Here is a 15,288-nt window from a genome sequence, read left to right as displayed (position 1 = left end):
AAATTGTAAAAAAATTTCATGGTTTTGGGGTAACCGCTTTATCCAAAGGACAGTTTTGACGTAAACATCAGTCAAGGCAATTGTAAAAATTATTTTTCTCTCTCTTTCGATGTCAACGTATTTAAAAACGTTAAGTGCAGTCAAACGTGTAATAAAATCGATATGAGCGATTTCTATATTCAACGCAAAGATGAAAAACTAGAATTTTTATCTTCCCCCAATTCCATTTCAGAAATCATTTCCGCCGCGTGACGGGTACACTCGCTTCTACGCGAGGCAGCGGAGACTGTAGTTTGCACGAAGGCCCATAAACGGGTCGTTTGTGTATCCAGTGGAGCCGTGAGATAAATGATAAATCCAAGGGTCTTTTGTTTAACGCTTTACCCCTCACGAGCTTCCCGACGTCTTGCGATACTTGCTCTTTAACTTAACTGGTCGGTTACACGTTGCAGGTATACAAATACTCATACACCGCTGCACTCTGGACGTAGAGAACAAATCTCGACTCCCTTTGTTCCAAGTGATTCTCCATTAATTTGACTGATTCTTCCTCGTCCCGCTCGCATGATCTGGCCCTGACCTCCCCCTCCCTTTGGAGTCTTGTTATCGTAAGAAGGAGGCGCTCCGAAGTGGCCCAAGATCGAGGATGCACCCGGGCGCAAGCGCAAAAATATTTTTTTCCACCCAAGATTTGACAACCCCTCTGGCACCGGGCTGCGCTAGCTCCCGGTGATTGGAAGCTTACCCTCCGGGCGAGAGACACGCGCGCAGGCGCACTCCTCTCGCTACCACGTCGCTTTAAGGGTTCCCGACTCGACGCGGTCCTCCCTGCGGCGAGATTTCCAGGACGACACGCCCCAGGCAACCAGATCAATAAGATACCTCTTCGGTTACGCCCCAGGTCACGGGAGGAAGACGTCTGCGGTCCATCTCTGGCTCCGTACTTCCACTCTCTCATGTCCTCATGTCCGTGCTGATGCTGATGGTGTGAGGGAAGGTATTTCGCACGCACACGCTTTCCGGCTTTGCCAGGATTCGACGCCGAGCGTCACGAAACGTTAACACTGTTTCTAACCCGTCACAGTCTCCGCGGAAACTTCTTTTTGAACTTCATCCGTTCGAAGGAAACGAATTACGCTAGACTATAACTACTGCATCCTCGGCTTTCCCATCAAACGTATACAATCACTCGTACTGATCAGCAGTATTAAATTTTTGATTTCACGGAAATTGACCGAAGACTGTTCTTGTGTAGGGAATTATACACTTCGTCACGACCTTAACGATCCTCTTCGATTGGACTAAACTCTTGACCAAAGTTCCTATAGTTTGGAGGAGTTCAACTTGACATCAATTGCAAAGAGGAAACTATGAGAGAGTCTTTCTATTCGCAAGCGTGAGAATATTTAATCCGTTGAGATAGTTATTCACGAGTTGTTTGTAACATTGCTTATTAGATTAGTGCGACGAAGGAGAGTTTCCGATACAATATGCACCAGATGATGGATCGTATGACTCAAGCCACGGTAACGTTGAGGTTTTTCTCTGTAACTGTAAAATCTTGTAACTCTGGCACGAAAAGACTGTTCAATTCAGTTCCATCGTAAAGTGAAAAAAAGAAGTTCTTCACGATATGCATTCAATACCACCTCCAAGTCGAATTTAAGGTATCGCGAAGGCCTTCCGCGGAGTGTGAGGGTTACTTTTAAAACTCCGCGATGGAGTTGCGTGCGCCATGTGCACGAGATGATTGCCCTGAGACGTCACGATCACGCGGTCGAGACTCGTGCTGTTACGATTAGCTGTGACGAATATTGCTCGGAGCATTCCGTTGAGATAATGAACAGTTTCTCTGAATTCACCATTGCATAAAGATCGATTACTGACCGATGGAACTGTTTCAGCTGCCGGTTGTCCTCCTATTCGAAAGAACCTGTGCTTATATGCAATGCGCGTGAAATTTTTCACCACATATTATTATTAAAGCATCATTGCTTGACATTAAAAGCGGCTAACTTCAGAACGCATGACTTACAATGCATCTCGCATTTTTTACTCACTTTTCTCTAAGGCTTACGAAGCTGGAACGCTGCGCTGAACTTGTCACTGCAATTAATTGGTCTGAGGATGATGGTTACTGGTCGTCACTTGTGGAACTATAACGCTGGTATATACGCGATTTGTTGAACGTTACGGAGACCCGATCGATACTCACTCACTTCCGACTACCTAACCGTAACGCAGTTTATCGACGTTGAAAGACTACTGGAGGTGAAATTTAACGGTGAAGGTATATCAGAATTGCGCTATAAAGCGGAGCTGTATGGTCTTGAAAGGTGTGGCTTGCTGCTGGCAAACGGTCAGAAGAATTTCATTCACTCGTCCATTGGCTCGGCTAACCAACCAGAGGGCAATCCTTGAGTGAATTCCAAAGGGTCCTGAGACTCTGGACGGGGGTTCCGGAAGGTTTCGGGTTCTCGTTGTCCCTCAAGGCGACCCGGACGCGAGGACTCGGGACGCCATTGATAAACTGCCGGGCAATGGCTCCGATTTGCTTTGGGCAAAAATCAGGTAGACGCCGTTCGAAACGTCAAAACACACCCCGAGCGTCAACGTTCCTTGACCTCGCCAACAGTGGTGTTCAATTTTATTTACATCCGAGAACTCAGTTTCCGAGTCCTCGGTGCAGTGGAAACAGAGATCAGAAATCGAAGAATCTGCTTGAAGCAATTGCCTCGTATCTCAGAGAAGTACTGGAGCATGGAAAAGAGCGTAGCCAGAGTAATTATCGTTCACGTGCTTCATTGGTTGATACTTAACAGTTTCACGAGCAATAAGAGCAAATTGAAGTTCGCCGAGATACCAGATTACTCCCGGAGGACACAGGGTGTAATTACCCGCATGCGGAATAATAAAGCGAAATGGGGAACGCTAACGTTTTTTCACGGTTTCGTTTGCGCGCTGGCGTGTGTGGCGTAAAGTTGGACAGCTTAAATTTGATTATCCGTCAAAGGCAGTATCGCCTCCTTCTTCCTAAGGCCCATGTAACGGCCGTTAATTGTATTGATCGTCGGATAATTGGCGGTGATCAAGGTTTGACGGAATCGAGACAACGGCCTCCTTCCTGGCCCTGCACCTGCCGCGCTTGAACACGATCAATTTCCAGTTTCTTCCGTCAACTCTGGAAGCGAACGAAGAGCAAATTTCAGGTGCCAAGAAGCCGGGTTAAGACCTGGCCCTGCACGTTCGGCTCTCGATATCTGGTCGGTTGCATCAACCGGCGTGCATCTTTCCGCTGCGGCGTTATCGGAGGATCTTGACTCGCGATCTTGATCGTCGGACTCGGTGGTCCAATCGGCAGCCGAGGGCGCGGCGTGGGCCTGATGGAACGCCGGGCCCAAGGCCCCATTGGGCGCGGATCGATTCACGGCGCCCAATGACGGGGTGAGGGAATCGTCGGGCCCATAGGCCACGTCCAGCCCGACCTCCCACTCTGGGTCCGGGGCCCCGTTTGTCCGGTAGAGAAGGCCCCGCGGGCGCAGTAACCCTCCAGTCCTCTTGTACGACGGTTAGGGCGATCCTATATACCCGCAAAGGTCGAGATATCGGAAACAATATCCAGCGCCGGTAACCCGATATATATCTCGAGCTGACATCGCGAGCCGTATCCCCGAGGGATGCAAACCAACCCGCGGTCATCTGTCAAGCATTCGAAATTAGCATAATGTTTGCGGACCGAATGATCCTCCACTGAACACCCGAACAGTAACGCGTAGTTTGACCGGTTTTTCAGTTCTCCGTTTATTTCGTTTGTTGCTTCTTTTTCGAGGGTTCGAATATTATACTCGTATTTCTTCTTCGTCATTCTTCGATTCTCTCCCTCCCCCCTTCCAGCATTTACGCGCAGTGTGTGCTTCGAGTGATTAAACCGAGACTGTGATAATTACTGTTATACCATCTTACGAGAATTTTCAAAAGTGCAACAAGGCGGGTTCGACTTAAGATAAGAGAAGAAGAACCTGCTTTTTGGACACTCAAGTGAAGGACGAAGGACTGCAACGAAACCCTCCTGTTCTTACAGCAAAAATCTGTGACAAGTCTTGATTTAACCACGTGTCAACGGCCGTATGAGTACGTTTACCACCATTCGTCATGGGCCAGTGAATTCGGTATCAGATCAACTGGCGAGTTATCAGTTCTTCGTACAGAGACAAGCTGCGTCGGTCGAATAAAATTTGTGAACTATCTGTAGTTATTCAACCTAGCCGAATGCCGAACTTAGACTACTACAACACCGCCAGGATGCACCAAATGGTAAACTCTTTTCAAAATTCATGCGCAAATTACTTATGGGAGCATACCAACTACTCGTACGGTGATACCGTGCAAGACCGGTTAAGTTAATTGTACGGGGTCCGTAATTAAACTCCGAGCATCACGAGACAAACTCGCGCGGGTTTGCAAACAGCCCGGGTAAAGTTTGTTTCCCATTGCGCGGAGAGGGGGTGGGAAGGGGGAGGCGGAAAGGGCTTGCGGGCCGCCTTGGGGGGAATGCAATGTAGAAACTGCGTAAATTATGAGTTACGAATGGAATATAAATTGTTAATATTAGGTTATAAATCAGCGGTGATTTGTTATTGCCCGTGCTGCTCACGTGCCTTGGAGAACGCGAGACCGGCAACCGCAGACGCCTTAATGATAGACTTTAAGGGTACGACTCGTAAAATCCTGACACAATGAAATCATATTCATTCTTAGTTGCTCGCGTTTTGCACTGCTTCGCGGTTGCTTCGGGCTAAAAAAGAAAAAAAAAACTGCTGCGCGCAGTGCGTCTTTATAGTTTATGTGTGCTTGCGTCTGTGAGCTTAATCTTTCAATTCGTTGTCATCTCGTCTGCATGTGCAGCGGTTGCTTTTTGCACGATCATTCGATGCACCGTCGCACAGAAGAAAGACGTCCTTCTCTTCTTCTTCTTCTTCTTCCAGCTTCATCGTTGTAAACCAAACTGATCTGGCACTTCGTTTTTCATCGTTAATAGTCGAGCCCCATATTACAGGCCATTCGGCTGACAGGGAGACGCAACAATTGCGTTGTTAGTACTGGCACCTCTGCGGACTTTACGATCACCAATTACACGATTCTTGCACCTCTGCATGACCATAACCTACGCCATCCTACGCTACACAGAGTAAAGGGCCATGGTAGTGCCAGCTTTCGTCGAGATATTGTGCCGATATTGTGATCGTTTCAACGTCGAGTATCGGGATCCACCTTGTTACCGATACACATTGTGGATCTACAGGACCTACCTTCGTACGGAGATACGGAGAGCCTTTGGGTATATCGGGGATGGGATACGCGTCGGTAGGTGCATAAACTCCACGTTGCTGACCCACACCGACACATAACTCCTCCGGGCTGACGTTTCAATCAACGAGAAGGTATCTCGCCGCCTATGGACGCAGCTTACGCCCACTGTGGTCGGATATAAAAACGTTTCCCCTTTTGTTATGGAATTATATGTACGTCACGTTGATGTAACAGGTAACGACTAAAGTGGTTGTAGCCTCGGTAATCCACCGAAGACGTATCTTCTTTAATGAATTTTCGATCAGGTAGTCTCTTTTTGAACGTACGACCAGCCTGAGACAATTTGAAAATTGTCCGGACTTGAGAATTTTTGGAGAAAAAAAAAATTAATATCTTGAATATGACATTGCATTTACTGTTTATGTTTAATGACGGTAAATTTAGTAATGTTTGAACAGCGAACTTGTCATGCGACTGGAATTAGTTGAGGGAATGTTTTATTTTCATTTTGTCACCGTACTAGACATCAAAGGGGTTCCAAACCTCGTTAGAGACGCCCAGCCGCTGCTTTCCTATGATTAACGATTGTTGGGCGTTGCATGTTTACACCGGAACGGAACTCTTGAACTTTGCAACTTGTTGCTTGACTTAGAACTTTCCGGGAGCTCTGCTTACTCGACATCTATTACGACAAATATGTAAATTTCGTCTTATTAAGTTAACTAAATATACACGCATATAATATACATATAATATACGTGTAAATAAATCAGTTTACGGAGCGTCAAGTCGAAATTGATATTTTTATCGCTTTCTAAGCATGTATACATAAATGTCTATTCGCTGAATATATTTTGCAAATTTTATCCGAAGCGCTTACTTTACATCCTAAAACTATCCTTGACTTTCCTATACCTTTAAGACTGCGACCGACATATGTGTGTACGCGAAAAAGTTTCAAGTTTCTCTTCAATCGCATTCGAAGAATTTATTCCATGACAGTTTGAATAATTGACAAATGATCGTTAGGAAAGAATAAAAGGAGAGAAGAGAAGCAATATCGAGAATTGGCTCTAAAATTATCCCCCTTATATGCGTTGGCGCGGTAAGAGCCGCGCTCCGAGTTGAGAGACGAGCCTACGAAGGCTTGCCTTATTTTCTCACCTGCGTGCAGCACAACTAGCAATAAATAACCCCCAGCTTAGCCGATTTTACTGCCTGAACGTTTCGGTCGTCGTCCCAATATCGTCGGTTGCTGGTTCTGCGGAGTGCCAATCCAAGGCGTAGCAATAGCGAAGAGAGGACTTTGCCTCCACTCTTTTACTCCGAGCAACCCGTGCAACCGAGGTGAGACGGCCAAGAAGAGCCAATCTTCGCGCTAACTAGCCGTTCAGTCCGACCGGGCCGCCAGACAACCCTGAAGACCCTGGTTAACCTTTCAGCGAAACAGTTGAGCCCTTTGAAACAGCATTAAACATTTCAAACACCTCGGGAAAACTCGCGCTTGATCGTTTGTCACGGGGCCGGGCATTCCATGGAGAATAGATTTCGGATCGAATACCTTATACCTAGTCGCGTGTTGGCCGAGCAATTTCGCCGGGCATCATCGAAGCGTCGAAGACCATCCCGATGGGTCCTGACGTGGAAGGCTGCGACTTCGTCTGCCTATTTTTTGGAATTTTAATTTACTCGTGCAGGCTGCGGATGAACCGAGGAGAATTATAAACTCTCGGAGGTACGCATACATAGGACAGGTATGTGTGTATGTGTGTATATATGTATGAACAGCGTCGTATGTAGAGTCTGGTTCTGAAAACCACGCGGCATCTCGCTGCATGCGAATATATCCATCTCGTGACAAGGATAAAGGACGACGATCCGTAAGCGGTAAGATCGAATGAAATAGGGGGGCGGAAAGAGAAAGAGATAAATAAAATGTAGCAAAAATAAAAGTGATTTTATATTACGAGTCGTCCGGGCGATTAAATGAAAATTTCGTCCCCCTCACTCCCCCGGAATCGTGTCAATTATCTCGATAGCCCCTTCATTAAAAATCCCAACTTTGATTAATTTATCCGGCTGAATTGTTTGACCGCGAGAAATTCTACGGTTTTTGCTCCGCTTCTTTCTCTCTATCTCTCTCTTTCTTTCTCTCTCTTATCCTAGAGGAGCTGCTGCAGACTCCGACGGTGATAAATCGTTTAACTCTTTAATAGCTAATATACCTCGGCCGCAAACGTTCGCTCGGCCAATCGTTCTTTCACATTTTGTATGTACGCAACCATATCATACATACCTACACAAATACATACGTAATGTGTCCGTATGCAACGCCGCCCGGCTATCGCCCCTCGTTTATAACCACGTTTGTTATTTCTACCTGTGTATAGGCATTTAATGCACGTGTATTTTATCTGTGCATTGGGCATAAAAACCGATTTACCACAGTGGCGAATATATACACGACGAATTTCGGCTTTCTGTGGTCAGACGTATCTTCAGACCGACTGTAGCTTTATTATCTTCTTCAGTTTCTTCTTCACTCCCAAAAATTTCAGTAACAACTCATTCGGGATCCACAAAATCTCGGCTGTAAAGATTTTTTTAGCATCATTTCTACTCGCAATTTTCTTGCATTGTATACATATTGTGCCGGACTTTTTTTTCGCTTAAGAGACGTCATGAGTTCTGGACTTATTTTGGATATCGTTGTTTGATTTTACTGACTTCGAGGAGACGATACAATTGTTAGACGCTAAATTTATCTATATCAACATTTTCCTGTATATACTCTTGGTAAAAAAAAAATCTTTCGCGCAATATTACACTTAATACTCGGAGTAGGCCTCACGTCGCATGAATCATGAGTGTGGTCTGGCGGGTCAATTTTTGGTTTACACACCGTGAATTTTCTGCCTTCGACCGTGTGCTGCGAAACGCTTTCTAGTATATTGGCTGCAGGTTTTTGCCACAGAGGCATCCGCGATTCAATTTCGATGGTTGAAAGTATATCATGTCTGGATTTGGTATACTAAAATAATAATCAAAGATGATACGTCAAAGAGGATTGAGCGTGCCATCAAAAACAACCGCGAGTTCCCGTTTGTTAATATTTCCTAATGTGTTGCCAACAGTCGTGAAACGGTGCGTTGATGGCGAAAGCTCCGCTCGGGTGATTGAGTCACCTCACAAGTGATTTAAAAGCCTTGAAACGAGCAATTATACTCCCATCTTCATTCGTGTGTGATCCAAGCGGAGTTTTCGAGCTCTGACAAATATGTGGAACTTTCCCCTACGCATAGATAGTACCAATATATAACTACCGGCACCGGAACACACTATTTCTCCTCAACATCGATATCACTCACTGGACGGTGTTTCGTAGAGATTGTTTTTCATTTCGGCAAAATTCATCGGCAATCGAGTTTGACGATCCACGCAACCAAAATCGGCGATGAGTCTCGCACGCGGACTTAACTCGACTCGAGGAGGCTTGAAGTGGAAGTTGAGAACCCGGTTCCGGGACGCACGTACAGCCCCAACACGTACGGAGGGCTGCCAGAAACTACCTGTATAATAACTGGTCAAATTCCGGTAGTAGCCATCCTTACGAACGGTAGCCTCTAATCAACTTAATTTCAGGTTCCCTGTGCTTCAATGTTGGCCACCATTGAAATTATTTGGTAATGGTAATAGGCCCAGGAATGTTGCGCATCGGGTTCGATATCCTGGACTGAATCGAACAGGACTTCGTGCTCGGATCCCGATTACTCGTCCAGTGAGGGCTCACAATCAGCTATGTACCCTCTATAATCATCTTGTATATAAATGCCTCGGATGAAACTGTGTAATTGCAGCTGATTATTATTTCCACTCACTGATTCGCGGGCGCAGGTTGATCCTCGTTCGGTTGGCGAAACCAAGGCACGCTGCTTCAGAGACGTTCCTTGAGGAATATCGTCATTTCACAGATTTTATTAAGAACGAGTCTGATTGTGAAAGTCGAGAGAAATGTGTGATCTTGAATTGGATAATCCTGCAAATTGTTCGAACGATTGATCGTACAAACTGATCTACGAGCATTACCAAAGATGGTTAGACGAGATTAGCATTTGGAATTTCAAAAACGGACGTCACAATATTTCGAATTTGCGTGGGGATAAATGGCGCGAAGTTTGCACGAAGGCTACAGCGATGGATTCAGCTGTCAGGGAGGGAGAATGTATATGCGGTGTGAGAATTGCGGTGATAGATCATACAGTGAATTCGGTACGAAGGTGATAATATTGCATCGACCATTCATTCCTAGCGTGGCTCTGTGTTATAGTGCCGGAGACTGCAGAGAAGCATGAAGCGTATTACACGCGGCGTCAGGCCGACCAACCCCGGTTGACTGCTGCCAGCTACGCGACCGGTAACAAATCGTTTCAGTAATTAAAGGCAATCATATTGGAATGTTGCTCCGATAGAATGAAACATCGGTGACGCATAAATCAAGCCTCGGGATATGATCAGTGTATACTATCGCTGAGGGACTTGACTCCATGAGTTTTTCAAACTCACCTCAGCTCATTGACACGTGTTATTGTCCTTTGTCACTGCGCTATTTTATTGTTATTATTGCATTAAAACTGTCTGGAACGCGGATTTTCATGCGGATCGCGGTGGTCGCGAACCATGTGAAATGCGAATTCGAATAATTAGATACCGCGCCTTGATCTCTTCGCGACGCGATTTTTATTGGAGTCATTAGAAGTCGTATATGCTCGCCTGAATTTCGTTCCACGCATGAATTTTACGATAGTAAAATGGAAGACCAGATCACCCTTGAAATCGTTATTCTTATTTTTCTACTAATTTTTATGTCCTTATTACACCGGTAGTTTTCTTCATTCTTTATAAACGCACGAGCTCACGGTCGAAGAAGAGCGTGTGGCAAAGTCGTAATCCTAGGCCGAAAGAGCCGCAGGTATCGAGTGGTCAGAGTCAACGAGTCTGACCAGCTAAACAGGTGTCGTAAAGAACCATCGGGCATATATTACACACACACACACACACACACACACAAGTATTTCATACATGTTCTACGATTCGTCGAATTTTCTGAGAAACTGGCGAAAATATGCGCGGTTTCAAATGAGTGGTAAAAAAATTCGGGGTTCTGCAGATCGGTCTATTCTATACGAATAGTCAATATTTGGTGAATTGCGAATTTTCGCCAGTCTCGGAAGGGCTTTGGAACATCGCTCAGTTTGTATTTTCGATGCGTCGTAAATTTCTCTTTGCCGAAAGGTGGTGAAACTCTCCGTAATAACCGACAATAAATGGCTTCATAAACATCTCAGGACAGACACACACACACTCGCTTACACATTACGCGCAAGTGTAATAATATCCAACAAAAACGAGTAATACCGTACGAAGTGTTTCGCACACGTGCAAAAATCTGCGCAATGAGAAATTTGCGGAATAAAACACTTGGAGAGTAATAATCGTGAAAAAAGGTTTTCAAAAAGAAGCAAAACCGATAAAAATTGACCAAATTTCAAAACGAAAACCAATTTCGCGAAACCATGCCGTACATACTCCGTATTATGTATAATATAATACGCGCGTTACGTTGCACACTGAATATTCTGACTTACTCATTGGAGCAGCTAATTCCACCGGGTGCTCCATATTCAAGCGGGTAGCTCGCGCTTCCACATACGTATACACACAGCCATGTGTATGTGATATGCATACATATATGATGCATTATGTGGGATGGCCATGCAGGCGAGATGAGAGAGTGGAGCGCGCGTGATACGCGAAGAGATCGAATGTTGGGACGGGAAATAGGGAGTCTGTGTGAGCGCAAGGTAACTTTGGATAGGAACTGAGCGCGCGCAACTCGGAGCAGTATACACTATGAATATTCAAGCGGGAATTCTGGCATGGCTGCGTTCGGATGCATTATTCATCCTGGCCCCATCCGAGCGCGCCGCGGAGCTCCGAGAGCTCAGCTTCGCATGTTGCGTTTCGGCTGCGCCGCCGCGTCCTCGTCGACGACTTCTTCCTTTTATTCGGGGGCAGAAGAATGCGTCCAGTTCGGTCTAATAACCGCTTTAACGGGGCGGAGAGGAGAGGAGAGGAGAGGAGAGAGTCGCTCCGCGGACGGGGAGGAGGGCTTACGTAATAGGCCGCCTCCTTTGGGATTTTTCAGATTCCTGTACTAGATTAACCCAAACTGCGCACAGATTGTAGGCTTTGCTTATAAGCATGTGGACAAGAACCGTATCATTTTCCAAACGTAATCTTTTGTCCCGGTTGCACGGGCTTCGGGGAACGACGCGACGCGACGTCACGACGCTTTCGGCCGCCACGGCAACTCGATACTCTCCACGACGCGACACTGTTATTACTTTGAACGAGAGTTCACTCGCCTCGCTTTACAGCCCTCATTTCATCTTATTGTATCCTCTGGCAACCCTTTCACTCTTTGATTGCCCCCGAAATCGTCCGCCGGTCTCAATACTTCAACCTCTCATCTCTCGCAGGATGCAAAATATCTGGGATTAGTTATGTCACATAGTAAAAAGAAACTACACGGACGTGGATTAACCAAATCACGTTCTCCAAGGTGTAAATTGTTGTTGATTTTGCAAAATTTTAAGGGGTTCCAATTTTCGAATTGAAATTGAGTGACGAGAACTTCGTAGATCTTCTGATATTTATCTCAATATCGGGCAGATTGCTTCTTCAAAATTAAAAAGGTGAAAATTTTTATTTTCATCGATATTTAAAACTACTAATAAACAAAATTGCATGATTTATCCAAGCGATGATACCTATACACATATTACATTTGAAGAGAAAACTTTTGCTAAGTGATTTGACAAAACCTGATAAAAAGTCCTTCGAATTGGCTCGCGGAGTTGAATCATGTTCACGAAATCACCCAAAATTCGCCAAGAAACGGACTTCCGTTAGAGAATCGAAGGCACGAGATACTCCGGAGTTGATCTGATGAGAGTTGAATGAGTATCGCGTCCCGCAACGCGAGCACTAATCTTTCATTTATCGTTCGATCTCGTATCTGTGAATAGAATCGGGCGTGTCTATGGTCTCTATGCATGTAGGTATACGTATATCAATGCAGGTATGTGTGTAGTACAATACGTACAGTACAATACGTGATACGCAGAACGGCATCTGTGCGATGTCGTAGATATACTTATAGGAATAATTATACCATGCGTGTTGCAGCTTATGACTGAGCGAGCGCCGCGCACTGCGGAGTAGACGAAGATAAGAATAATGAATTATTAACCCCCCATGGATCCCCGTCTCCTAGGGGGGTGCTGCTTACTGTGATCTTCCGTAATCGACCGTTACGCCATTGAATATATGATTATCGCTACAATTGCGTCATTATATTCAAACCGAACCAAATTTTTCTTATACCCTGTTTTATCTAAAGTGAACTCAATCAATTATCTCCCACCCTGCATGCGGCATCTCCCTTTATTCTCTCCTCTCTCCCGCGTCTTAATTCCACTCACTATTTCTCTCATTATAGTGGGTTCATCCTTTTTTCTTGAGAAAAAAATTCCTTTTCAATTTTTATTTTTTACCGAAACAGTTCAATATTTCTCCCTATAAAAAATCCTCGGCGTCATTCGTAATTAAATGAGGATGAAAAAGACCACGTACAAGTTCTGATCTTCCCGGACATGTGCCGAGAAAATTAATTGTAATTGCATCGCTGTGTGTCTGGCGAAGAGGGGGGGGATTCTGATCACCGCTTCACGGAGGGCTTGACTCGAGGATGCGGAGGTGATAATAGTCGTTGGTAGCTGTCGTTATGCCGACTGCAAATGCATCTTAGGTCCCAAGATATGCGGTAGGCATGCAACGTCTTGCTCGCTGTCCAGTCGAATCGCCTCTGCAGCGCAGCGGAGGTACGGTCATTAAATGAATTCAATTCTCATGCCAATTATCACCGCGTGGTACAAGATTTCATTACGAAAAGGCCCTTCTGTTCACCGAGGTGTTGTCGGTATACTAGGTAATTTCATTGAAATATTCCACTCCTTCGTTTTAACGGGTTCCATCATGCATCCGACCTCGCTCCTCAAAATTCTTTTTTGAATTTGTTCCTGTCGAACCGAGAATCACTCTATTGCATAACGTCTTGCAGTTTTTTACGACTCAAGCACTTGGTCGTTTCTGCAACCGTGAATGGCGTTGCGTCGAATTTTCGCCTCCCGATATTCCGCCGTGAAACACAATCGACGAAGTTTCAGCCGACGGATCACGCTGCGGGATTCCTTACAGCTGTGATCCTTGACTGCAGGTTCTTGTTCACGATTTTTTTCTTTTTTGGCTTACCCACGGGCTAATACGATCGCCTGTTTGTTGTATAACTGTTCCTCACGCACACATATCGCGATCATTGTTACTCGCACCGCCATATTAAGTCAGGTTCTATTTTGCACGCGCTAATAACAGCTCGGACATCATAATTAACCGAATAGTTTGCACAAAATTACTGCCGGAATGACTTGCTGTTTTTTTTAGCTGCGTTACTTTTTCTTTCTGTACGGGCTTTGAAGGATTTTGACCCCTGATTCTGAAAGTCGATCCGTTGATCATCGTCGCGCTTCTGGCGTGGCTGTAAATTGTTTAATTTAAGACGATTGGATCAATAATATAATAATAATCAAACTAGCTTCAATCGCCTGAATTCAATTATACGTGTTCAGAACATAGAAGCACAAATGAATTTCACATTTCCAGTTCAAATTCGAAGTCCTGTTTCTTTTTTTAATCTTCTGTCAGGGTTTTCCATTTTTTTCTGACTCTTCGACGTGTATTTCACTGGTTTGAAAATTTTCCACACACCAAGTTCTTGACTGCGTGGTATTAATTTCCGAATAAATGTGAGAAATTTTTCTGAATAAAATTGTTGTATACGGAAATACGATCTGTTATAGTATGGATAATGCTTCGTTGAGGAGGGATAAGTTTCTCATCGAGGATGCAGGATATTACCGCAAGGAAATGTTTTTCCTCCGTTTTTTATCGGAAGCTCGTTCGTTTCATCATTCCGTGTTAATTACACGCGAAGAACCCTGATGTAAAACTTACCGCAAGGAATATTATAGCCGATCGCTAACTAGGTGTTTCGTTTTGTTCTAGGTAAGTTGTGACCGGAGAACCAAGCTGCTTTTGCAAACTTGTACATAGAAAAAACGAAATATTTGAAAAATAATCGTAAAACGAGACACAGACTCAGCTGCGTCGAGATGACGTTCAGATGCGTGCCTGCCTTTCAGTCTCTAGGCGGTAGCGACTGTAGTGCACCCTGGGTAAGTAAATATATTATTTCATGCAGATTTTTTGTCCACTTTTTCACCATATCTCATCCTATCGCCCAGGTTCAGCGCGCTGTTTTTAACGTGAGTTCACTGCGATATTAATTACTCTTGATGCCTAATGAGTGGAAGGGAAAAAAATGTGGCATTCGCGAGTGAATTAGACGGAGACGTGCCGTGACTATATAATATTATAATATGGCGACCTCGAAGGCACGCCTGCGCTTTGATGATGGGGAACATTACTGTCTGCACGGCTGATGCTGGCTTCTCTCCCTCCCCTTTCAGTCTCATTCTAATTTTCATTCTTATTCCGAGGTTATTACTTTGTTCCTTTGCCCTCTTCCCCTTCGCAGCCGAGCGAGTAAATAACTCCTTGCCGTTTACTTACCCTGTTTCTCAGTTTATAATGGAGATTATCTTATTTGTGTTGAAACCTGCGAGGAGACCGCGTTATATAGGCTATCCCATCGCGCTATTCACGAAGGAGAGCTAATGCAGGAGAGACGAGAAAGTGGGAATTGAAATAAAAAATGGAAAAAAATTAAATATACGACTCGGTGGAGCAAAAAAACAGGACGAGGGATATCATCACCCGGTTTTTTTAATTTCACAACTT

General features: G+C 44.8%; 1 protein-coding gene across 2 annotated transcripts in view; it reads left to right on the top strand.

The window, feature by feature from the left end:
* LOC124407744 (transcription factor AP-2-epsilon) overlaps window positions 1–15,288 on the top strand; it is a 169,823-nt gene that overhangs the window by 39,875 nt on the left and 114,660 nt on the right. Inside the window, exon 1 of one of the 2 annotated variants that reach the window (XM_046884204.1) lies at window positions 4,201–4,314. The exons of the other annotated variant lie outside the window; for it this stretch is intronic. Coding sequence (XP_046740160.1) covers window positions 4,270–4,314 — 45 coding nt within the window. The 5' untranslated portion in view covers window positions 4,201–4,269. Of the gene's footprint in view, window positions 1–4,200; window positions 4,315–15,288 lie in introns of those variants that run through there. 2 annotated transcript variants of the gene reach the window in all.

The sequence above is a fragment of the Diprion similis genome, chromosome 6 (assembly GCF_021155765.1).
Source record: "Diprion similis isolate iyDipSimi1 chromosome 6, iyDipSimi1.1, whole genome shotgun sequence".
NCBI lineage: Eukaryota > Metazoa > Arthropoda > Insecta > Hymenoptera > Diprionidae > Diprion > Diprion similis.
The sequence above is the reverse complement of the archived record's forward strand: the minus strand, read 5'-3'. Positions and strand labels throughout refer to the sequence as shown.